The 25394-nt window shown below is 46.1% G+C and overlaps 1 protein-coding gene across 1 annotated transcript in view; it reads left to right on the top strand.

Annotated features, from left to right (window-relative positions):
- The first annotated feature begins 20948 nt into the window (after positions 1 to 20948).
- Positions 20949 to 25394, top strand: part of Sytl3 (synaptotagmin like 3) — a 54081-nt gene continuing 49635 nt past the window's right edge. Inside the window, exons 1-2 of the mRNA XM_021635727.2 lie at positions 20949 to 21156; positions 23384 to 23602. Coding sequence (XP_021491402.1) covers positions 21047 to 21156; positions 23384 to 23602 — 329 coding nt within the window. The 5' untranslated portion in view covers positions 20949 to 21046. The remainder of the gene's footprint in view (positions 21157 to 23383; positions 23603 to 25394) is intronic.

Below are 25394 nucleotides of genomic sequence, written 5' to 3'. Positions count from 1 at the left end.
AGCTTCAGCAGGTGTGGGCTCAGAAAGGCATTTTCCAACCGCTAGACCAATGGCGACCTCTCCATCCTATACCCTGCCTCTCCTAGAATATCTCTCAGCTTAAAAGGCTGTGTTTTGTTTTGGTTTGGTTTGATATGGTTTGTTCTTTGGTTTTTTGAGACAGTTTTTGTTTTGTTTTGTTTTGTTTTGTTTTCTGTATAGCCTTGGCTGTCCTGGACTCCCTTTGTAGACCAGGCTGGCCTCGAACTCACAGAGATCCACCTGCCTGCCTCTGCTTCCTAAGTGCTGGGATTACAGGTGTGCGCCACCACGCCTGGCTGAAGGCTGTATTTATAATCACCTGTTTGTGGCACCTCAACACCTAGAATGTACAGCCCATACAGGCAGGGTTCATTCTGCTCTGCTAACATCCTGGTTGGTTCACAGTAGGTACACAATTAAAACTTATTTAATGAAAGGTTGCCGAGATGGCTCAGCAGTTAAAATGTTTTCAGGGCAAGCATGAAGACAGTTCCAGCTTGGGGAAACTGAGACAGAATCCTTGGAGCAAGCTGACTAGAGACAGCAGCCATTTGAGGAGCTCTGGGTTTCACTGAGTGGACCTCCCTCAAAAAAATAAGGTGGAAGAGTGATGGATGAAGTTTTGACGTCAACCTTGGGCCTCTGCACAAAGGCTCATACACATGTGTATATGCATATGAGAATATATGTATATACATGAAAACATACACATACGTAAATATGAAAGGAAAAAATATCCCTTGACTGACTTCCCCGGAGGCATGAGCTCTGCCTCAGCTTAAATGGGGCCAGAACTGGGAAAGCAGGGGGACTCTAGATTGCTCTGTGCAGGTCATTTGTTGGAGCAAGGAGGCTTGCTGGGCAGGTTACTTGCTCTCTCAACCACTGGCCTCTTGCTCCTTGGGTTCTGGGTCTTATATTCCCTTTTAAGATACACAGTTATCTTGGAAGAAACTAGAAATAGAAGGAATGCGTCTCAATACTGTAAAGGTTACATATGACCTATCTATGGCCAGCATTACATACAACGAAGGGGGAAAGCCTGACAGCATTTCCTCCAAAATCAGGAAGAAGACAAGAGTGCCCACTCTCTCTATTCCTATATGATAAAGTGACCGAAGTCTTAGCCAGAGCAACAGACAAGAGAAATAAATAAAAGGCACAGTCAGAGGAAAGGATGAAGTCAAAATATCCCAGACAATGGAGGATATGATGCTATATTTAAAAGTCCCCAAAGACTCTACCAGAAAATGTTTAGAATGATAGACAACCCCACTTCCTGTAGCCTCAGCAACAGTAATTAAAACAAACAAGAAAGCGAAAAACAAACAAACAAAAAACCAGCCCTCCTAAAACAAAAGCAGAATGAATAAACAACCCCACTAAAACAGCTTAAGGAGATGACAGATTTCTACAATGAAGAAATGTTAAAATGTATTATTTTGTGTATGTGTGTATGTGATTCGTGGGTTTATGTGCACCATGCGTGTGCAGGAGCCCAAAGAGGCTCAACCACGCAAGATAGCATGTGGGCCTAGAGTGACAGGTGGTTATGAGGAACCAGCGGGTGCTGGCAATCAACCAGGGTCCTTTGCAAGAGCAGTAAGTACTCTAAACTACTGAGCCGTCTCTCCAGCCCATACAAGGAGAATTTTAAAACCCTGAAGAAAGAAACTAAAGACACAAGATGGAAAGACCCCTTATGCTCATGGGTTTGCAGAATTAATAATGTGAAAATGGCTGCACTAATTATGAAAGTGATTTATGTATTGATGAACTCTCCATCAAAATTCCACTGGCATTCGCCATAAAAATAGGAAAAAAATTAAATTTCTTTGGAAAAAACAAAAAACAAACAAACAAACAAAAAAAAAAAACCCACTCCATTACCAAAGCAATACTGAGCAAAAAGAACCATCCTGGAGATGCTGAAATACCTGATTTAAAGTCACAGAGCAATAGTAACAAGAACTGGCACAAAAATAGACACATAAGGGCTGGAGAGACGGCTCCGACATTAAAGGCTAGGCTCACAACCGTAAAAAATAAACACATAACGTGAATAAAAGGACCCAGGAATAAACTGACAATGGTACAGCTCTCTGGCTTTTTGAAGCTGAAATAAAAAAAAAAAAAACATCCATTGAGAAAAGACAATCTCTTTACTAATTGGCTCTGGGGAAACTGAACATCCCTGTATCAAAGAACAAAACTAAATCCATACCTCTCACCCTATGTAAAATTCCACTTTGAAAAAATGGATCAAAGGCCTTCATGTAAGATCTGAAACTACTAGAGAACTCAGGAGAAACACTTTAAGATAGAAGCGTAAGCAGAGACTTTTTGTAAAGGACCCCAATAGCTCAGGAAAATAAAATTAAAACTTTGCATAAAATTAAAATCTTATGCACATCAAAGGAAACAAGCCACCAAAAGAGAGCCGACAGAATTGAGTAGTTGGTGTTAGTTACACATTTGGCTGGAAGGGATTGCTATCTAAAATATATAAAGAACTAAAAAACTTGAACACCAGCCCCCAGTAATCAACCAGTAAATGGGCAAATGAAAAGAACAGATACTTCTCAAATTATGAAGTCTCCCCTTAGCAAATAAATACACCAAGAAAATGCTCAATATCCTCAGACACTAGGAAACTGCAAATCAAAACCACATCGAGATTCCATCTCACCTGTGCCAGGATGGCTATCACTTTAATTAATTAAGTAATTTAGGGTTTGCTTATTTGTTTGCTGTTGTTGTTTTTTGAGATGGGGTTTCTCTGTGTACTAGAGCCCTGGCTGTCCTGGACTTGCTTTGTAGACCAGGATAGCCTCGACCTCAAAGAGATCCGCCTGCCTCTGCCTCCCGCATGCTGGGATTAAAGGTGTGCTCCACCTTGTCCTGCTTAATTTAATTTTATTTTTTAAAAAAACGGGTATCATTAAAAACAACCACAACCACAGTCCCAGGGAGCCGAGCCCCCGTGAGGTTCATCTGGGTCAGCCTGCTTCTCTGGGTCTGCTAAAGAAAAGTGTAACCACAATTTTTCTTCTCTTCAGTCTTTTCTCTCAGATAAGTGTGCTTATAACCTCCCCAACTAATGCAACGGGCTTTTGTGCTCTTTTCCTAATGTGGTCCCTCCACCGTGTGGCAGCCTGATGCCATGTGGCTGACCTCTGGGGTCACATAGCTTTTCCATCCCACTCTTCTCCGGGCAGCTTGGAGATGTAAGGCTTATCTGCCCTGGGATTTTCTTCTTTAACAAATTGTCCTCAAACTTCAGAACTAACTAAGTAATGAGTAGATTGAGCACTGGCAAGGACGTGGGAGCACTGGTAGGATGTAAATCAGTTTAAAAAAAAACTAAAAAGAAAGCTACCATGGTCCAGCTATACCACTTCTAGGAAGACCTCTGAAGGAATCTGTTATCACGCTACGGAGACACCTGCTCCTCCAAGCCAGCAGAGGCACGCCTCACAGCAGTCGCGTTATGGAAATTAGGCATCCATCAACCAATGAATGGGTAAAGGAAATACGTAATACTCAGTGAGGTTTGTTTGGCCATAAACAAGAGCGAAATTATGGCATTTTTCAGGAAAACTGGATGAAATTGGGGATTGCCATGCTGAGTGAAATAAAACAGGCCCCTAAAGGGAAATGACAAATACCATGTTTTCTCTCACATGTGAGAGAAAATGTTATATATACCTCAAAGTACATATACATAACCACACATACAGATAACATGAAAAAAGAATGGCTACTATTCAGGAAGAGAAAGAAATAATGGGGTCAAATTATACGATACAATTGAACAAAAGTGTCCTCATGAAATCCATTGCTTTGTGCAAATACATGCTAATGAAAAAAAGATGTCAAAACCTTGTCACACTAGGCACTGAATTAAAAATAAAGTTGCCTTCTTACCACCTGGCTTCAAGTCACCTATTCCAGTGGACCAATCCTGTCCCTAGTCCTCAGATTCACCTGAGAGTCCTTGACCTCTTACCTGCCTGGCGCCTCACCCTCAGCCCTCCCACTGTCCTGCCGAAGTCTGTCCTACAGACTCTGTTCTGCCAGCTTGGAGTTCCTCAGCCAAGTGCCTTAGAATCATGGGCAAAGTGAGAATGGCTCTCAGGTAAATGTATGGAGCTTGGCCACACCCTGATGCAAGCGAACTCTCTCTAAAAAGCTCCGTGTCATTCAAGTGTCAGTCTTCAGTGATGTGCAGCTAAAGGTCACTAACCCACCTGGCTTCAGCTGTATGCGCTGCCGTCGCTCTCCAATTCTAAATGTCAATAAACATTCACTAAGTGGTCCTGGTATTTGGCACTTTGCGTCTGCCCAGGGAATGGACGGGTTGGTATGTTATGGTTGCTCTGAGCTCAGTTGCTCAACCCACATATGTTAAGTCCTCCCTCTGTGGGGTGTTGAGGCAGAGTTTGCGCTACAAAGTTAACTAGGTCAAAGGTCTTGATGGGATGTTTTGAGATTTATTCTAAAGTTTAATTATGTGTGCAGGTGCCCAAAGAAGCCGGAGGTGTTGGCTCCCCTGGAGATGGAGTTGTAGGTGGTTGTGGGTAGTCCAACCACGTGCCAGGACCTGAACTTGGGTGGGTCCTCTGCAAGAGCAGTAAGTGTGTTCTGAACCCAGCGAGCCATCTCTCCAACCTCTTTATGGAATGCTTGAAAGATCAGATTTGTGCTAACGGTGGAGTTTAAGTCTCTAGGCTGATGTGATGATGCAGTGCTTGAGAAAACACCGGGGTATGACAGAATATCCTGGCCTGTTGATGTGCAGGATGATGTGCAGGAGGATGTACAGGAGGATGTACAGGAGGATGTGCAGGAGGATGTGCAGGAGGATGTGAAGGAGGATGTGCAGGTTGTGTAGGATGTTTAGGCCTAGCAATTTAACATCATGTGAAGTGTGGTGTCGCCAGCTCCCATTCCCACCACCCTCCCTTCTCCCAGGAAGGCTTGTCCACCAGAAGCCCTCAAGTATAAACTCTGATTCACCCAGCTCACACACCTCTGATGTTCAGCCATATTTTAAAATGATATTTAGTCTCTGTGCAGCAAGCCAGTGGGGTGAATCTTGGGTTTATTTTTCAGTTTGTGGGGTTAGTCACAGATGGGCAGGTGGTGTGGCTCTCGTCCTTCTTCCAATTTAATATCCCTTGAACACAAACCCTGTGGAAATCGGGACCAGGATTCCCTGCGCCTTTATTGAGCAGCACGGGGCACAAAGTCCTCAGACATTTTCACATCACAAATCAACAGCGCTCTGCTGTTTCTGAGCTGCAATTCTTCACAACCCAGATGGAGCCTACAGATGGCCATGTCTCCTCACCTTCCCTGTGCCTCGGAGCATGCTACTGAAATATGCTGAGGAGGAGAAGGGGGACAGGAGAGCAGCAGTGGTAAACAAACACTTCTCTGAAGAACTTAATGCAAACAGCAAGAACTTGTACTTCCGGCTGCCACGCCTCCAGTGCTATTCTCAGGAGAAACCTTGTGCTGAGTGAGGGGCCAGCGTTGGGGCCTGCTGTTCAGCTGGGAAGCTCAGTTATACTGAAACACCACATAGTTCCAGCTTCCGAGAACCCTCCCCTGGGATAGGGTCCCCAGGACCCATCAGCTAGCGTGACCCACGGCACAGTGAGGACTTGAATCTGGTATGCAATCTGAACAGTACATCTTTGCATTCTGTCCTGTTGCTCTCAGGGTGGAGGAGGGTGGCCCTGTCAGTAAAGTGCTTTCCACGAAAGCATGAGGACCCGAGTTCATCACCCAGAACCTACATAAAAAGTTAGGCACAGCAGTGGTGTGACTCCAACACTGGGAGGCAGAGACAGGGGTACCCCTGGGGCAGCTGGACAGCTTACCTGGCTGAATTGGTGAGCTCTAGATTCCAAGATCGTCCTCTGCCCTCCACATGTTTATCACACACATGCATGTGCCATACACACGTGTACACACACAAACATACACCCAGAATACTTAAAGTTGTTTCGTTATGACTAAACCGTGTATTGTATCAGTCAGAACAAGCTAGGTTATCTGTAGAAACAAATGATCCCGCGCTTCTGTTAACGGCAACGAAGATTGATTTGTCACTCACACTGTCACGTGGCCTCCGAGGGCCTGTGGCTTCTCTCTCCAAGCTAATGGCTAATGACTCTGCAGTCCTTGGAGGAGGGGGGAGGGAGAAGAGTGGTGACATGAAGCTAGGAATGCGCAGCTTCGGGTGGCACACACCATCTCTACACACATTTCTCAGAGCGTCTCTGGTCACAGCTGATAACACAGGAGACACGGGCCTGGAGGTGCCTGCGCCTGCCGCTCAGCACCTTGAAAGCGTCTCCTGTGGTTTCATCACCCAGTCATTCTGCTGATCCACCTGGAGCCTGTGGCTGATCCTACGTCACCACTCTTTTGAAATCGATTTGAGCTCTTTGAAATCTGCTCTATTTATACCTGCTCAGTTTCTACACCCATTCACATCTGTCTTTGCCAACACCATGACGTGCTGCTCTTTGTAGGTGGAAGCCTCAGGTGAGGGCCTCCAAGCTCCCTTAACTGTGCCACTCTGGCAGGAAGTTTCCTTTTTAATCCCCCCAAAAATGTTTTTTAAATTATATACTCAGTCATATAATCTTTTATTAAATAGCAATTAAGTTTAGGTTTTAGCTTTTATAAAATGAAGAGAGGGACTCAGCAGTTAAGAGTATGTCCTCTCTTCCAGAGGAGCTTGGATCCTAGCACATCTACCCATAATCCTCTCTCCAAGGGAGCAGATGTCCTCCTTTGTCCTCACACAGATACATAAAAATAAGACCTTTAAAAATAAAGAATAACACCCAATCTTCCTATCTCTGTTTTACAAATAAACAAAAAAGTTTAAATGAATAGAAATAACCCAGGTGTGCGTGACACAGACATGTCATACCAGCGCTTAGGAGGTGGAGACAGGAGGATTACTAAGAGGTCGAAGCCAGCCTGGGCTATGAAGCAAGGAGAATCTAAAAACAACAACAAAAACGAGGTTCTAATAGTTTCTTAATGCATTGTGCTGTTGTGATCTGAATCATGTCATCTACCCCCAAATTCATTTTCTTCTCTGAGTGTGACTTTATTTGAAGATAGGACCTTTAAAGAGGTTTCTCTAAGATAAAGTGAAGTCCTATGTGTTGTCTCTCTGCAAATATGACGTGTCCTTATAAACAGGCCACAGTAGAGTACCACGTGAAGACACAGGGAGATGGACATCAGTAAGTCGATGGTGTGGGCCCGTGGCTTAACTTCGGCCTCCCAGCTTCCCAAGCTGTAAGCAAAGAAATTCCTCTGCAAGCTGCCCCTTCTGCTATAATTGATATGCAGCAGAGCAAACTGGTACATCTATGATTTAAATAATGGTTCTCATTTTCAAAGCATTTTCTTCCAAGTATTCCTAAATGGATTGTCTTAGTACTTCATGTCTCTAATTCTATTATCAAATAAATACAAGTTACTATATAGTGAAAATTTTGCTTTGTTTCGTTTTTTTTCAAGATAGGGTTTCTCTGTGTAGCTTTGGCTGTCCTGGATTCACTTTGTAGACCAGGCTGGCCTCGAACTCACAGAGATCTGCCTTCGTCTATCTCCCGAGTGCTGGGATCACAGGTGCACCACCACATCCAACTTGAGGAAAATTTTTTTAAGGCCAGAGATTCTCCATTGCAAACTCTGTGGTAGCACCCATTATGTAACAGACACATCACACCACAAACACTGCATGATTGACCTGAGCAAGCTGTAAAGCCAGGAGGAAGCTTAGTGAATCTCAGCAGGTAGTGAAGATTTGGTTTGCTTGAGGTCACTCAATTGGTCTCACCCCAAGACTTACCTTTTACCCCAGTTTTGAATGCTATTTGTTTATTTGCTTTCATGGGTGGTATGTATATGTGTGACTATGGAGAAGCCAGAGGTAAGCAGAGGCACCTTCCCATGGCTTCTTAAGATTCGCTCTTACTGATCAGGTCCCCCATGGAATCCAGAGCTTGTCATTGCACCTAGACCAGCTGGCCAGCAAGCCCTTGGCATTTGCCTGTCTCTACCCACCCCTCGCCAGCACTGGAATGGCAGGCACACACCACCGTACCTGGCTGTTATGTTTGTGCTGGTGATCCAAACTCAGGTCATCATGCTTGGACAGCTAGTACTCCACCCATTGAACCCTCTCCACAGCCCCCAAAGCTTACCCCCTTAATTTAGTCTCCTTACTACATCCCAACCCTCACCATCTGTGCTGGAGGCTGGCAAGTTCAGGGTCTGGGCACTGGCATCTGGCTCATATATGGGGGAAGGCATCTCATGGCAGAAGCGGAGCCGGGGAGAAGAAGGGAGGCAGAGCAGGAGAGAGAGAGAGGGAGAGAGAGAGAGCACACCCAAACTCCTTTCTTAGAAGAAACCCAGTCCTGAGTCCGTGGACCCATACCCAGAATGCTGCTGTAATTTAGTCCTGTGATGCAGAGACCTCCTCTTCATACCATTGATGCTTAAAGTTACAGCAGTTACCTTTGAGTAAGTTTGGAAAAGGACAGCCATTCAGAACATAACAAGTGTGCTTATGATTTGCATACTATTCTATGTGCATGTTAGCCTACAAAAAGATCACCCCAGAAATGCCCACATCCGTCCATGAGAAGCTGTTCTTTGTGGTGTCACTAGTCATACGTCTGAGGTCACACGCAGGAAACACACTGGGCTCTGCTGAGCATTTAGGGGAAGGGTAAGAGATTTCACTGAAGTCAATTATTTTTAAATGCTTGTGCAACTTCTCATCGCACCGTCTGGGTCCTTGGTGGCATGGGATTAGCCACAGACACGCTTGGGATAGCCATGGAAGCCATCAGCCTCAGGCAGTGCCCGGCAGCACGGAAGGAGGCCCAGGTCAGTGACTGAGGGACTGACCTCCTCGTCAGGACACCTTCCAGACCAAGGTAGGATGAAGCTCCGTGTCTATGTGCTCACGGTTTTCTGAGTGGGGTGGGTGAAACTGCAGTTTGGGAGCTCTCCTTAACTGATGGCAGGAATAAGTGAACTCATGGTAAATTAGCATTCCTGGGGATTGTATTGACTAGGAGACATTGAAACTGTAACGATGAGCCAGGCAGGACAGCAGGCCACAAAGAGAAATGCTGTTTCAAAAAAACCGAAAAAAGAAAAAAAGGAAAGGAAGGAAGGAAGGGAAAGAGGGAGGGAGGGAGGGAGGGAGGGAGGGAGGGAGGGAAGAAGGAAGGAAATGCAATGATGGTTTAAATGGTATCAAGAAAGTAATTTAAGATTTAAAGAACAAAAGCTGGGTGTGATGGTGCACACCTTTAATCCCTGCACTCTGGAGGCAAAGGCAGGTAAATTTCTGTGAGTTCAAGGCCAGCCTGGTCTACAAAGTGATTCCAGGACAGCCAGGGCTATTACACAGAGAAACCCTGTCTCTAAAAACAAAACAAAACAAAAAAGATGCAAAGAACAAAACACAAAACAGCCAGTGTGGCTTGGGCTTCTTGGGCGATAGGGCATCTGGGTTCCTCAGCTTTCAAGGTCTTGTGCTCACAGCTTGTTGTTCTGTCCTGAATCAACTTCATTGATTTAGACTGTTTTCATCAACCCTGATCTCTAGAGTGAAGGTGAAAGATAAATATAATTTTACAATAAAGAAATCAAGTTATTCAGGATCTACTTTAACACCCACCTTTCTCTAGCTATCTTGACAGGTTCTCACTTTGTAGAGCTTTCTGGCCTGAGCTCACTCTATAGACCAAGCTGGCCTCAAATTTACTACATATAGACCAGACTGGCCTTGAACTCACAGAGATCCACCTGCCTTTGCTTTCTGAGTGCTGGGATTAGAGGCATGTGCCACCAGACCCTTAAATTTCTCCTCACTGAGCTTCCTTCAATCCAAATAGATACCTTGGTAAGACATAGGTTGTCAAAGGAAAATGCATATTAGATCTTATAGATCTATTCACAGTAGAGTTGGTAGAGAAAAAAAATTATTCAGCCAAGGTAATAGATTGGAGATTATAACTTCTTAGCTTCTGTGTCCAGACCTAGGGCCCAGTGTAACTTCAGGTAAATTACCAGATACCCTGCCTCCTTTTCCAAATCCGTAGAGTGTGTGCTGACTTCAGACTGTCACAATGACCCTTAGTGTGTGACGTACTTACTAAACTGCCTGGCCCAGAGGGGGTACTAAATGAACAGTGGCTCTCTGAACAACAACAGCAAAATAGTATCGGCTGTCAGTAGTAGCTATGGCGACGTCATCATGTTATTTTTCACTTCTCTGGCCTTCTATGTAGAGAGGTCAAGTTTAACCCATGTAAATCATGATTTCTTTTCTTTCACCCTGATTCTGCAAGCGTGTGAGAGGTGCATGGGAAAGCTGGGTGGTAAGAATACACCCAGATGAGGAGTGATGCATAGGATCCCCACAAAATAGCCATGATTCTATGCCACATCCCAGGGCCTTATGCACAGGCTCGGATCTTAATGTTATATGTTCTAAGGAATCTGAGGCTGATCCACCTTGAGGAAACTGTGAAAATGAGCATCAAAGGAATGAGACCTTGGCCAGGGCTTTCCTAGCTTCCCAGAAAACGTACTACCAATCAATGAGGAAATATAAACTTTTAAAGCACACAGCTCCCTTCCTGTGCAAGGCTTTCTGATAATGCTCATTTCTGCAAAATCTAGGAAGTCCATGAATAAGAGCCCAGTTCAGGCAAGAACTAGAGATCATTGCTCTTCTTTATTCGGCATCTGCCTTAGGTGAACTTATGTTCTTTGTGGCTGTTAACAGCCCCCACAGAGAAGCTACACAAGGAACATAAAGGGCATGATTTCTCAGGGACAGCATGAAGGTCTGTTTTCAGTCACTCGGCTTTCCCTTTGTGTTAGAGACAGAAGTGTCCCACACTGAAGCTGAAAAGATTCTCAAGAAAATAGCTGTGGTGGAGCAGCCCCCAAAGACCCAGAGCTGTGCCGCTGTGAGTCTGTGGCTTGCGAGCTGTGAGAATAGAGCTGGGCGGGGAGGGACAGTATGTTCTCGGGCACGAAGGCACGCTGCTGCTGCTTGCTCATTTCTAGTCTACTGTCGTGTTGCCCCAACACAAGACCCACATCTATTTCCTTTGGTTCAGTGGCTGCCAGCCCCAAGAGCACACATCAGTAGGTAAAGAAAGAAGGGAACGCCTCTCCTTCTCATCCTTTGTCCTTCAGCTCTCAGTTTCCTGTCCTTGACTGCTTGCCAGCTCAATGCCAAAGTCAAGGCTGGCTGTTAGGCCCAGGACAGCAACAAGCATAGTTTTATGTTTCCATAGCAGGAATGAATGCAGGCATGTGTCAACCACATATTTTGAGAAGTGTGATGTTTGCTGCTGTTGTCACTGTGCAAAGGTCATAGAGCACAGAAAGCTTTGACACCCCCCAGAAGGTGCCTGGGGAACTGCATGATGGTTTTAATTGTCAGCATGACCCAACCTAGAATCCCTGATTGAAGAGTCTCGGTGAGGGCCTGTCTACACTGTGAGGGTCTGTGGGCATGTCTATGAGAGATTCTCTTCATCAAGTTAGTTGATGTGTGTGGCACCATCCCCTAGATGCGGGAGGAAATGGGGGATTCTGCATTGTATAAAAGTGGGGAGATTGCTCTCTGCTCTTGTCTGTGGATGTAATGTGACTAGTTTGAAGTTCCTGTCTTGACTTCCCCACAGTGAACTCGGCCTTGTAAGCTGAAACCAATCCCTTTCCCTCTAAGCTGCTTTTGTTGGGATATTTTATCACAGCAACAGAATGAACCAGAACAGACGGCTTCTCTCTCTCTCTCTCTCTGTGTGTGTATATATATATATATATGTGTGTGTGTGTGTGTGTGTGTGTGTGTGTATGTATGTATGTATGTATGTATGCAGTATCTCTTTACAGCTGTGTGGCTCTTTCCACCACAGATGTCATCTCTGAGTCTGGATCAGCCCTCCCTGCTTCTTCCAGCCCTTTCTTCCCTCCCCATGTACATTAGAGCATATTTGCTTTCCCCAACCATCCGCCTATGGAGAGCCTCCTGCTTTGCGCATCCTCTTGGGATGTGTGTGGCTTGTTTGCACATTGTTTTTCTGGCTTCTGGGATGCAGATTGGGTGTGGCTTGGCTTTGTGTTCTCAGTTCCTCACATGTGCCTGACACCAGAAGGTCAGTCAAATGAATGATGCTGAAATGAATGTTGTGCCACACCCTTACCCATGAGCAGACTGTCTGGGTGCCATAGCCCCCTTCCCCTGGGATCCAATATGGCCTCACGGACAAACTAGGAACATAGCCAATTCCCGGAACCATGGTTTCATCTTTCACATTTTTAGTTACCCAGGGTGACCACAATTCAAAAATACCAAACAGCTAATTCTAGAAGTAAGCATGTCACATGTTCTGAATAAGTTATTGTAGCATATGTGATGTTTGGTTTCTAACTGTCTATTTGCCACAACCGGAAAAGAGTGATTCTAAGGGATTACCCCGAACAGGTTGGCCTGCGGGCAAGATGCTTGTGAGTCATCACCTTGATTATTTATTTTATTGTATTTTTGAGACGGGGGTCTCACTGTGTAGCCCTGACTGCCTTGGAGCTTGCTTTGCAGACCAGGTTAGCCTTGAACTCACAGAAATCTGCCTGCGTCTGTCTTTTTAGTGCTAGGATTTAAGGTGAGTGCCACCATGCCTGGCCCTTGATTGTTTATTGATGTGGGAATACCCATCCTGATAAGGTTTTCACTGTTTGATTGGCTGGGCTCTGAACTGTATTAAAGAAAACAAACTGAGTATGAGCAGGTGGTATGTATTCATTCATTTCTCTCTGAGGCTGTGAGTTTCTGCCTTGACCTCCCCTCCAGATGGACTGTGACCTGGAAGAGTAAGCCAAATAAACCCGTCTGTCCTATTGTCAGGGTGTTTGTTATGGAAACAGAAATGGAACAGCTTATTACTGTAACTTCTGTATAGCTTACTGTTAATGCCTTATGTCTAGTTATACCTGAAATTTTACTATAGGTATGATAGAAAAGACACTGTCTGTGGAGAAGTGGGCACTGTCTGTGCTTTCAGGCACCCACAGAAGGGCTTTGATCAGTCCTGGATGGGGCGCTGTGCCTGCATAGAAACACTGGTCACACAGGGTGCCCTGTGCCCCACAGTCCTGGAGAAATAGCTTCCTTTCCTGCTCTCCAGCCTTCCTGAACAAACAAGATTATAGTAGAAAACAGTCTGGGAGGTCTCCGGATTCCACACTGTGACATTGTGACTCTCTGTATGAGATCATTGAATTGCTAGTGTTCTTTTCAAGTTTAGAAATGACTCAGGTTTGCCTTTGTGCTTCAGAGTCCTGAAACTGCCGCTTTCTGTGTGTTTCTGTCTCCCCACTGCTCTGCTTCTTCCTGTTTCCGGCTTTAGTAACCCTGCAGGTAGATGCACAGGGTTTCTCAGCTTCAAGCCAGGCCCTGGGCACCCCTGCTGCAACCCGAGACCCTCATCAGAGGGAAACACCCCAGCACAGACCAAAACTGAGGCCACCATGGAGAAGTGCACAGAGTAGAAAAGGGGCTAAAGATGAAGGGGTGATTGATTTTGATTGGAAATAAGGAGAAAGTGACGGGAGCATTTAGCATTCCCTGTGGCCCTTTAAAGACTAACGTCTCAGTGTTCTGCTGCTTCGACGCACCAGGACCAAAAAGCATGCTGGGGAGGAAAGGGTTTATTTGGCTTACACTTCCACAGCATCAAAGGAATCAGGGCAGGGCTCCAGCAGGGCAGGAACTGGAAGGAAGGATCGAGGCAGAGGCCAGGGAGGGGCGCTGCTCACTGGCTCGCTCCTCATGGCTTACTCAGCCTGCTCTCTTAAGGAACCCAGATCCACTAGCTCACGGATAGCACCACCCACAATGGACTGGGCCCTGCCCCCATGGATCCCTAATTAATAAAACACTCTACAGGCTTGGCCACAGCCCGATCTTATAGCGGCGTTTTCTCAGTTGCGGTTCCCTCCTCTCAGATGACTGTAATTTCTGTCAAGTCAGTATGACTGTAGCCAGCACTCAACAGTACTGTGGGTCCTCTTGCAAGGACTGTTGCTAATCTCAGCAGGCTCTGCCTGCCTACCTGCCGTAGAGCATGCTGGGTCCTCTCTAAGTATCAACTCATCACTGGCCAAGGGCCTAGGAAGTGGCCTGGGCTTCACTCTGGTTGGAGCATAATGATATTAAGTCCTAGGTGGGTGGAGACCTCCATGGTGAGTGAGGGACAGGTCAGGGCTACTTACAGGAAGCAGCTCTGCTGCCTTCAGTTGCTCAGAGTAAATGAAATGTAGTTGGCCAGAAGAAAGAGTTGAGAAGTTACGTGGAAATGGAAGAGTCTATGATGTGTGCAATGGTTTATGGCTGCAGGGGCTGGGGGAGTGGAGAGGGAGACAATTTGTGCTATGGTACGGTGTGCATTTGGAGGTGGCAGAGCAACCTTGGGTGTCAACCCTCACTTCCCACCTTCTTTGAGGAGGGCCTCAATGTCAATAGGTTTCTGGGGGAGTCTTCTGACACCCCCCCCGTCTCACCATAGAGTGCTGTTCACTTTTCACCCAGGCTCTGAGGACCTGAACCCATGTTCCCACACTACCCTGAACCATCTCCCTGGACCCATGTGAATGGTCGTGAGTGAGTTGAGTCGGGGTGCAGGAGGCATTCTCGGGGTTACTGAGGCCAGAGAAACACAAACCTGCCCTTGTGTGGTACCCGGGATGGTGCAGAGACCATGCGTGCTACTTGGCACAGGATTACTTTATCCTTTGCTCTATTCTAAAGCATCACAAAAATGAAAGCATCCAAGAGAGAAGTATGTTTGTTTTGTCCATATTTTAAAAAATATGTGAAAAGCTCCATTGTAGTTTAAAATTTCTTGGTAGTACACATGACCAGAAATCAAATTTGTTCTTTATCTTGCTTAAGTGTTGGTATCTGCTATGGGCCTGTTCATCTTTCTAACTAGCTCTGACTGACTTTTCCTATTGACTAGGAAGGAACTTATTAGCAATTTTTCAAATAAAGAAATCATTGTGAAAAATATATTATGAGCCGAGAATAGTCTCAATCAACTTCTTTTTTATCAGCTAGGCTCTTGTGGATCCTAGGCAACATGCTACAGGGAAACTGTTTTCTCTGCCCCCTTTTTAATTTCTTCAGGCAAAGCCTCACCAAGTTCCCAGGCAGCCCTCAGCCTCCAAGCAGCTGAGCTTACATGAGGTGCTCCTGTGCCTGGCAACAGTCAGTTTTAAGAGACATGGAAAAAGAATGCCACTGTGGAATCTCCAGATGACTTTCCAAGAAGCCAGTGTCAACCTAGCCAGGAGAAAGGTCGAGAGCACTGGAGACACACAGCTGAGGTCATTTAAATGATTCATGTTGAAAGAGCAGCCTCAAGCTCTTTATAATGCAGACATCAGACAGAATTCCGCTCATAATGAAACTAACTCAGAAGACAGTTTGTAAGCCCCAAACGGTAAACGATCAAACCTCTGTTTGTCTCTGCCCCAAACTCCTATAAACTAATGGAAAGCTGGAATGTGAACAAGAAAGTGAAGTAATTGACTTAGAAATTGACCTTGGCAATGAGGGGGTCTTCTAGCCCATAGGATTCAGAGATGAGTTGTTACAGAAACTGCTTTTTGCCTCACTTTCTATCCTGGAGGTAATGCATGTACATCATAACGACTGGATACACTTAGTGATTACAACAGTTATAGTGAGATGTCATTGCCATGATAAAGAGAGAGACATGAGTTTCCTTGAGGCAACATGCTGTTCTCTTTAAAAAGAACTTCAGCAGACAAAGGAGGTAAACCAGATGTCTGTGGCTGACCGCTGCCGGTGTCTGTGCAGACACGCTTGATGGCCACATGCAGTGATGTCTTTCTGAGATGGTAAATGATGGTCAGGGTTTTCTTTTCCTGCAGTTTACACAGTAGTTGCTTTCCTTGAAAATCCAGGGTATGCAAAACATCTCTGGTGCTTCTGTGAGTTACTTTCCTCTCCAGGGCATGTGCTTCCCACCTCCTTTGATCGTCTGGTAAGATAGTAACCATGGATGGGATTCACACAGTGCTGAAATAACAGAACACAGCAGAAACAGTCGCACATCTTTAAACCAGGTGTGGTCCTGTCCCCAGAGAAAGCCTGGGGCAAATTCCCTAATTTCATTGGTAGTAAACAGACTGTTCAAAGCCACAGAGCCAGTGTGACTGGTGCCAGGAAAAGGCACTGGCAACTAAAAACCAAACATCCCTGGCCTTCCAGACAATTTTTTGTTGTTTTTGTTTTCTGAAACTGGTCTCACTGTGTAGTTCATTCTGACCCTGAATGTGTGATCCTTCTGACCTTAACTCCTGAGTGTGAAAGATCAGGTGTGCACCACAAACCCCAACTTTAGTTAATTCTGATCATTGATGACCTTGGGATATTGTTTTGTATCACTGATTTGAAAAGATGTTTTTTTTTTTTTTTTTTTTTTTTTTTTTTTGAAGTGGGCCCTTGTCTTAGTTAGGGTTTCAACTGCTGCAATGAAAGACCATGACCAAAAGGCAAGTTGTGAGGAAACGGTCTATTCGGTTTACACTTCCACATTGAAGCTCATCAACGAAGGAAGCCAGGGCAGGAACTCAAACAGGGCAGAAACCCGGAGGCAGGAGCTGGTGCAGAGGCCATAGAGTGGTGCTGCCTTCTGCCTTGCTCCTCAAGGCTTGCTCAGCCTGCTTTCTTGTAGGACCCAGGACCACCTCAGGAATGGAACCACTCACAATGGTCTGGGCCGTCTCCCAACAATCAGCAACTAAGGAAGTACCTTACATCTAGATCTTATGGAGGCATTTTCTCAATTGAGGTCTCCTCCTTTCAGAGAACTCTAGCTTTTGTCAAGTTGACATCAAACTAGCCAGGACAGTCCTCTAAGGCAAACAAACAAACAAACAAAGACATGTTTCAAACAACGGAAGGCTTTACTGATATTCCTTACTAAGTACCTGAGATACTAAAAATACGTAGGAATGAGAATAAAGTCTCTCATTTGGCTGAATGTATGAAGAAGCTGGGATCCAAGTCTCCAAGCGCTGAGAGTAACCACAGGGACGTGGATTTGGAATACCCACTCTTGTGACTGCCCAACCATTGTCTCTGTGTCTTCTTGAATACCAGAAGGCCATGTGGCCTATATTTGAAATTCTCTCTGTGCGCCCTCTGGCTTGTTGTGTTTTGCCTTGGCAACTAGGAAGGTCAGAAGTCTATCTAATGCTGAGGATCAATGGTTGTTTCACTCCAGCCCCTTTTCCTTACTGTTGACGCCTCTCTGACTTTATTCTCTTCTTTCCATGCTTTTGTCATAGAACAGGGTCATAAATTTCAAACGGAGGCACCCAGAATAGTGCCTGGCGCTCGGAAGGTGCTGCGCAAACATCCGAAGAGGACAGTCTCACTCTCCTGCCACAAGGCGGAGCCCGAGCTCTCCTTCTTGAGCAGCATACTTCCACTTCCCTCGGGGGCGGCCAAGGATGGGGGTGGAGTAGAGTTTTGTGTGTTTCTGAAATGCGTAAGACACCTGCTGCATGAGCCCGAGGGCTCCAGAGGTCCACCTGTGGAAACCCTGTCGTCATCCTTCGTAGACGGCACTCACTGGGGCGCTGCCTGGCGGAGAAGCTGGAGACCCGAGCCAGAGAAGTGCGCATCCAGCCATGGGAAGAGGAAACTTCACATCCAGGGTTTGAGCTGTGCACAAAAATATTCATTTAAAACAACTGAGAATCAAGCAAAACAGCACCTGGATAAGCAGCATGTTTACTAGCAGAGAGGAGAAGACAGTCAGGGGTGAGCTTGGGAGGTTACGTTTGGTGAAGCTGGTGGCATAAATACTAAATTGTTCCTAATAGCATGTGGTCACACTCTGTTCTGGGGTTATGGAGAGTGCTTGAGTGTGCCAGTGCACACTCATGAAGATGCCTTCCTGTGCACACGAGCGTGAGGTCTCCCTCCGCTGTTGTTACTTCCGGTAGGCCTTCGTGCTGTCTTTCGGGTCAGGGTCTCTCACTGGGACCTGGGGCTTGCTGACTAGGCAAAACTGGAACTTGCTGCCTACCTCCCAGTGTTGAGATTACAAGCCACGCCACTAGATCAGGCCTTTAACAGGGATGCTCACTTCAGGTCCTCATGCTTGTAAGGCAAATTCTTTATGAACTGAACCATCTCCGAGCCACCAGCACGGGTCAGCAGGGTCTTTTCTATTGTTGTCCTTTCTGTGGAGACTCAGAGCTCTGAAACTGGAATATCAATGAATACAAATGCTACTATGTAACCTTTTTTTGTTGTTTTTGTTTTTTGAGTCAGGGTTTCTCTGTGTAGCCCTGGCTACCCTGGACTTGCTTTGTAGACCAGGTTGGACTCAAACTCACAGAGATACACCTGTCCCTCCAGTGCTAGGATTCAAGGCATGCACCAACATGCTTGGCTTCTGTAACAACTTTTAAATAGTTCGGTGCAATCAATTTCTTTTATAATCCAATGTACTTTATTAATGCACAGAACTACATAGACCTCCACAGACTACCACAAATTAAGAAAAGGGTTAAGCACATTTGTTGAAAGAGAATAGGCCGTAGGAGCCTGCTGCTTATCATTCATGGATATAAAAGGAATATATCTGTCAAAGTCCAGACAGGACTTCACTCCTAAAGTGCCGCTAGGCTGGAAAATGAAAATGGCTTTACAGGAAGCATATTGCTTGAGTCATCTATAACTTTCTAGATAGAATGGAGACATGCAGAATCTTCTGACTTGAACTAAACAGAAAGAGGGCGTGGTGCCTAGCGATGCTCGTAGTACTATTACAGGACATAAATAATTGAGAAGTTGAGGTTGCCGTGGTTATGCATATTCCCCTAATTGATTATTACAGCATCTCTGAGTTTTGACGGCACTTGTAGAACAATAGCCCACAGCTGAGGACATCTTTTCTCTAATGCGTTTTCAATTAAGGTGATGTAAAGTCAGTCCTGTGCTTGTAAGAGGTTTCAGTCAACAACTATATAACATATATATATAACATATATATATAACATATATATAATAGGTTCCATAAAATTATTACAGAGATGGGAAGTTCCTGTCTTGTTCTGCTTGTTTGCAGTGGTTTTGGTACGAGCACAGCTACTGTGTGGCCGGAATAGCACATACAACTATGCATGTGTCTAATTGTGTAAATGATGCTTAATGAGAAATGACTGTGGTACAAGGTAATGCATTTAACACAGTGTATTTTTCCTTCTGATTATGTGTGAGTGTATGTTTGTGTATGTGAATGTAGAGCCCACAGAAGCCAGATCTCCAGAGCTTTGGATCCCGGGGCTGGAGGTATAGGCAGTTGTGAGCTGCCCAGCATGGGCGCCGGGAGCAAAGGCCAGGTCCCCTGAAAGAGGAGCAAATGCTCTTAACCACTGAGCCATCTCTCCAGCCCACCACACCACGGCTGTTTGTGTGTGTGGGGGGGGGGGGTGCGCGCACACGCGAGTGTTTGTGAGGTGGATGTTTGTTCATGTGTGTGCAGGTGTACCTGTGCGCTCATACAAATGGGAGCCAGATGGCAGCCCCAGCTGTTGCTCCTCAGACATTACCCTCGACCCCCTCCCCCAAACTGATTTTCTTAAAGCCAGGGTCCTTTGCTGGCCAAGAACTAACCATTGGGCTGGGTTTGCTGGCCAACCAGCCTTGGGACCTGTGTGCCTCCACCTCCTGGGTTGTGAGTGTGGGCCTCCATGCCCAGCTTCTTCGCCCAGCTGCTGGAGACTAAGCTCCAGTCTTCCCCCTGCCAGACAGTTCACCAGCTTAGCCAACTCTGTAGCCTCCACAGTTGAAATTTCGTCTTGTCCTGTTTGTCTTCTATTTTTTAAAAGGCAAATAAAAGAAACTCACTGCCAAGTAATTTGCTGCTCTAGCATTGTGGTTCTCGACCTGTGGGTCGTGACCCCACTGGAGAGCGTATATCAGATATCTACATTATAATTCGTAACCGTCACAAAATCACAATTAAGAAGTAGCAACAAAATAATTTTACAGTTGGAGAGCACCACAACATGAAGTGTATCAAAGGGGCGCAGCCTTAGGAAGGTTGAGAACCCCCATCCCCTTCAGTTCTCCTGGTGGCATTTTCTCTCACGCTTGATCTCATCTTGTTTGGTCCTGTTCATCACTCCAGCATGCAGCAGGCTAGGCCTTCTGGGTCTGTGTAACTAACCTGGTGAAGTCTAGTTTGCTGGTGAAGGAACGACTAACAGCTCATCTCTTGGAATATTAAACCCAGGTCCTTGTCCTCTCACAACTGAAGATCCGGAATTCTTGGTAGGAAAATCCAAGTTTGGGAATGACAAGAAGCATTGAAAAGATGCACGGTGCAGAAGCATCAGAGAAACTGACATTAGTTTTGTTTGTACTTTTTTTTTTTAACAGTCTTTGAGCCATCCAGACTGGATTTTGAGTTATCCAGACTGGATTTTCCCTGTCGCTTCTGCTGTCCTGGACATGTTTTTTCTGGGGAAAGTTGGCTGCAGTAAGTCATTGGCGCTCTCTCGGTGCTGCTTGTGAACTTCCTGGGGCTGGAGATTACTAGCGCCTTACAGAAATTATCTGCTCAGCAGCCATGCATCATTTATATCAATCTCTGGCAAAACCTCAGAAAAAGATACGCTGCCGATCAACGGGCAGAGCCCAGTAAAAACCCTCCCCGGGCGGAGTGACTCCAGGAGGGGGGCAGCCTCGTGGAGCCTGCTTCTCCGAAGGGCTGAGACACCGCGCAAAGGGAGGAAGAGCCACAAGCCAAACTCGGCCACTGCTGAAACCAGAGAGGGGCTCCTGCGGGATCCACGGAAGCAGCCGGACTGTGGAGCTCTTCCACCGTGGGGACAGGAAATGGCCCACGAAGTGGACCTGGAGTCCTTCAAGGAGCTGGAACGGGAGGTCATTCTCCGGGTCCTATATCGAGATCAAGCTGTTCAAAACGTCGAGGAGGAAAGGGTCCGGTAAGCATTCCTACCTGGGGTGGTGCTGTGGGGCTTGGGGTTTTCTGTTCAGAGTGACCCGCTTTCTTGTGACTGCTAGCTCAGAGCTGAGCTTCTGACCCAGAAGGGTCACAGTGAAGGTGTGGGGATGGGGATTATTTTTGCATTGGGACTAAATTAATCTCACGATTCTTTGGAACAGGTGCCTTTGAGGCTGTTTGCTCTTTGTGCGTTTGCCCACTTTTGGGAGGGGGTAGCTAGAGGAACACGGACAGGCTTCTGGCAGCCCCCCAAGGGAAGACTCCAGTTAAGGTCTCCCCCCTTGTTTTCCGTGTTATCTGAAGGCACAAAGGGGAGGGGGTGCGGACCAGAAGCCTGCGGGATCCATTTCTGTCTTTTCTCTTTGTGCACTTGTGCAGTACAGCTGGCTTGGAGGGAGGAACCGCGAACCTGCTCAGCCTGTTCCCTGACCCCTTTATCAACAGGAGCTTCTTGTCTGGCCTGGCGGGGTTGCTGGGCTGCAGGAGCCCTTTGGTTTGAGGTTACACTTACTGGCAGCTCTGGACCTCGTCAGAGCCTCCCACTGTTAGCTGGGAGGTTCCTTCTGTAAACACATCCGTGTTCACCGGCACGCCTGAAATCCCAGCACCTGGGTGTCAGAAGCAGGAGGATCAGGAGTTCATGGTCAGTCGGGGCTGGAGAGATGGCTCAACAGTTGAGGCCACTTTGTAATCTAATCTAATTTTGGGTTCCATTCCCAGCACCCCAATGGTAGCCCACAACCATCTGTAACTCCAGTTCCAGGAGGATCCAATGCCCTCTCTGGCCTCTGTGGCTACCAGGCACTCACGTGGCGCACATATATACACACAGGCAAAACACTCACACACACATAATTGAAAGAAATCTAAATATGTTTTAATTTAAAAAAAAAAGTTCAAGGTCATCTTTCTGCTATTAGGCATGTTTGAAATGCAGCAGCTGGATGAGAGGGCATGTGCTCAGATGGAAGAAGCCGGTGGTTCAGTCCTGGTGCAAGGGAGTGCTCAGACAGGCGTTTCTAATAGACCGCTTCGGAGTTACAGGAGAGACGGCTCAGCAGTTCAAGTACTGGCCGCTCTTCCAGAGAACCAGGGTTTGCTTCCAGCACCCACAGTTTACAATCATCTGTAACTCCAGTCCCAGGGGATCCCGGTACCTTCTTCGGGCCTCCACAGGCACTGCACGCACATGATGCACTGACATACACGCAGGCAAAACACACAATAATAATAACAATAATAATAGTAATAATAATAATACCACACGTATAAGATAAAATTTTTTAAGAGTGAGAGAAATTGTCTGGTTAACCAAAGATACAAAGCCCCCCCCCCCATGTTCTTTTATTTCATTTATTTATTTATTTGAGACAAGATCTCTTTCTATAGCCCTGGCTGTCCTGGAAATAATAGAGAGCTGCCTGCCTCTGCATCCCAAATGCAGAGATTAAAGGGGTATGCCAGATACCTGGCCCCTCCTTTATTTCAAAACCCTTTAAATATACTTATAAGCTCTGATTCATTGAAATAATAATAGTCTGAGAAAAATGGAACTTTCTGTGATGATTAAAGAGACTATTTGGAATAGTAGCAGCCTCATGGATACTGGGAAGGAAGGTTCTATTCTGAAAGGATGAACAGAGCATAAGGAGCCTGAGATGGGCATGCAATCCTTTGTCATGAAATTCTCACAGCCACCCTGGGAGATTAGGTACCATTTTCACAGAAAATCCTGAGCCTGGGTTTTAAGTGAGAGACCAGCTCTTATAGTCAGATACCAAAGCCTTCTGTCTCCACAGGGTCTGTGGAGGCTCCTGGCTGTAGTCCAATGTCTTCCTATCTGTTCTAGTTTTACCTCTATTGCTAGATACCTGAATATAGCAATATTATTAATTATATAAAATTTATATAATGATATAAATATATGCTATGTATTATATGTGTGTGTGTACATGCTTGTTTGCTCAGCTCCATTTCTCCGTTCTCATATAATTCACCCCTGCCTAGGGGATGGCTCTGTCCGCAGTGGGCCATTTCTTTCCACACCAGTTTAACTAAACACAGTCTCCCACAGGTGGGTCCACAGGCCAACCCAATGCAGACAGTCCTTACTGAGGCTCTTCCCAGATGATTCTGGGTTATGCCAAGTTGACAACTAAAGGTAACCATTACTCCACTCAATCATTATTCAATTCACTGGGTCACAGGAAACTGAAAACACACCTGCAGCACCTTCGGTGGAAAGGGGCGAAGAGCTCCAGCCAGGAATACAAGGAAAAGAGCTGTGCGCGTTGCCAGCGGGCCCTGGGCCTTCTGCTGAACCGTGGGGCGGTGTGCCAGGGCTGCAGCCACCGTGTGTGTTCCGAGTGCCGTGTGTTCCTGCGGAGGACTCAGGCGTGGAAGTGCACCGTGTGCTTTGAGGACAGGTAAGCATCGTGGGTAGGTGTGCATGTGTTTGGATATGCAAGAGTGCTCCTTTTCTCCTCTGGCCCAGGACTCGGGGTGGTCCAGAACACACAGGCTACCTTCAGACTCAGTGTGTGCAGCCATCACACCTCCATCGTCAATAGCTGCTTCCTAAAAGCATCATTCCAAATCTGATCCATACAGACCCACAGGCTGCTTACCCCAGAGCTACTCTTCTCTACTTGGGATTGAGACGTCTTGATTTAAAAAAGGTTTTGTTAAAAAAAAAAAAAAAAAAAAAAAAAAAAAAGCAAAATAAAGGGGTTGGGGATTTAGCTCAGTGGTAGAGTGCTTGCCTAGCAAGTGCAAGGCCCTGGGTTCAGTCCTCAGCTCTGGGGAAAAAAAAGGTTTTGTTGTGTACACTTTCTTTTGAGACAGGGTTTCAAGGGGTTTACAGAGACCAGGCTGGCCTTGTATTTACAGAGATCTGACTCATGAGTGTTGGAATTAAAGCTGTGTGTTATCATGCGCTGCCATAAAAACATTTTTAGTTATGAATGTTTGGCTACTGATGATAAACTGACCCACAACTTGCGATTTATTTGGATTTCTTGATTAGTGCCTTAGGTTTTATATATATCGTGTGTGTATATGTGTGTGTGTATGTATATGTGCGTGTGTGTAGCCCAGCTTTATTCATCCATATATGATTGGGTCTCTGCAATCCAGGCTGGCTTCAAACTCAATATATGTAGCTAAGGCTGACCTTGAACTCCTGTTCCTCTAGCCTCCACCAAGTGCTGCCATTACAGCACTGTATACCCAGCCTGATGCCTGGGTTTTCTTAGACCTTATCCCCTTCAGGAAAAGTGTCAGGGATGGAGTGGGATCCTGAGCCCATGGGACCGTGTTTTGAAGGAGAAAAGTGGGCTCTAATGCAGAAATAGGTGGTGCCTGTTGGTACCGAGTCTCCATCTGTTTTAACCATTTGACGCTGAGAGGTTTAATTTTTTTAAATTTGTATATATTTTACATGCATGTATGTCTGTGCACAGTGTGCGTGTCTGGTGCCCACTAAGGACAGAGAAGGACACTTAGAGATGGTTATGGACCACCATGTGGGTGCACAGGAATTGAACCCAGGTCCTCTGGAACAGCTGTCAGTGTTCTTAGCCAGTGAGGTGTCTCTCATGAGGGCTTTTTTTTTTTTTGAGGGGTCATTTTGTAGACCAGGCTGGCCTTGAACTCACAGAGATCTGCCTGCCTCTGCCTCCTGAGAGCTGAGATTAGAGGCACACGCACCATGCCTGGTCACACGGAGCAGCATTTGAGCTGGCTTCCCTTTCTAAATCAGGAAGCCTGTCTTCCTGGGTACCCTGACATGAACGCTTGGTTTCCTGTCCCTTTGCAAGGCTAAAAACATATCAGTCACTCAACAAATGACAGAAGATGTCGCGCGCAGCCTTTGCCGATAAGGATGACGCGGCAACCGAAGATTTGTCCAGCAGAATCTTTATTGTAGAGCTCTTGTAGGTAGATGGAGAAGGACCCCAAACCCCAAGAGCGCTCTGCTTAAATAGCCTGCAGGGCGGCGTGCTCGTCTGTGATTGGTGCTTCGCACAATACCTAATTAGCATGTGTTCTCTGATAGGGAGAGCACTCAAGTCTGTGATTGGTGCTCCGCACAATACCCAATTAGCATGTGTTCTCTGATAGGGAGAGCACTCAAATCCGTATTAGCATCATGTGGCGCATGCGCCGCTGTAAGGCGAGTTCTAGCAAGAAGCCAGCGCCATCTCGTAATGGCGAATG

The sequence above is a fragment of the Meriones unguiculatus genome, chromosome 20, assembly GCF_030254825.1.
Source record: "Meriones unguiculatus strain TT.TT164.6M chromosome 20, Bangor_MerUng_6.1, whole genome shotgun sequence".
In the NCBI taxonomy this organism is placed as follows: domain Eukaryota; kingdom Metazoa; phylum Chordata; class Mammalia; order Rodentia; family Muridae; genus Meriones; species Meriones unguiculatus.
Note: the sequence above shows the minus strand (reverse complement) of the source record. Positions and strands in the feature narration are given on the sequence as shown.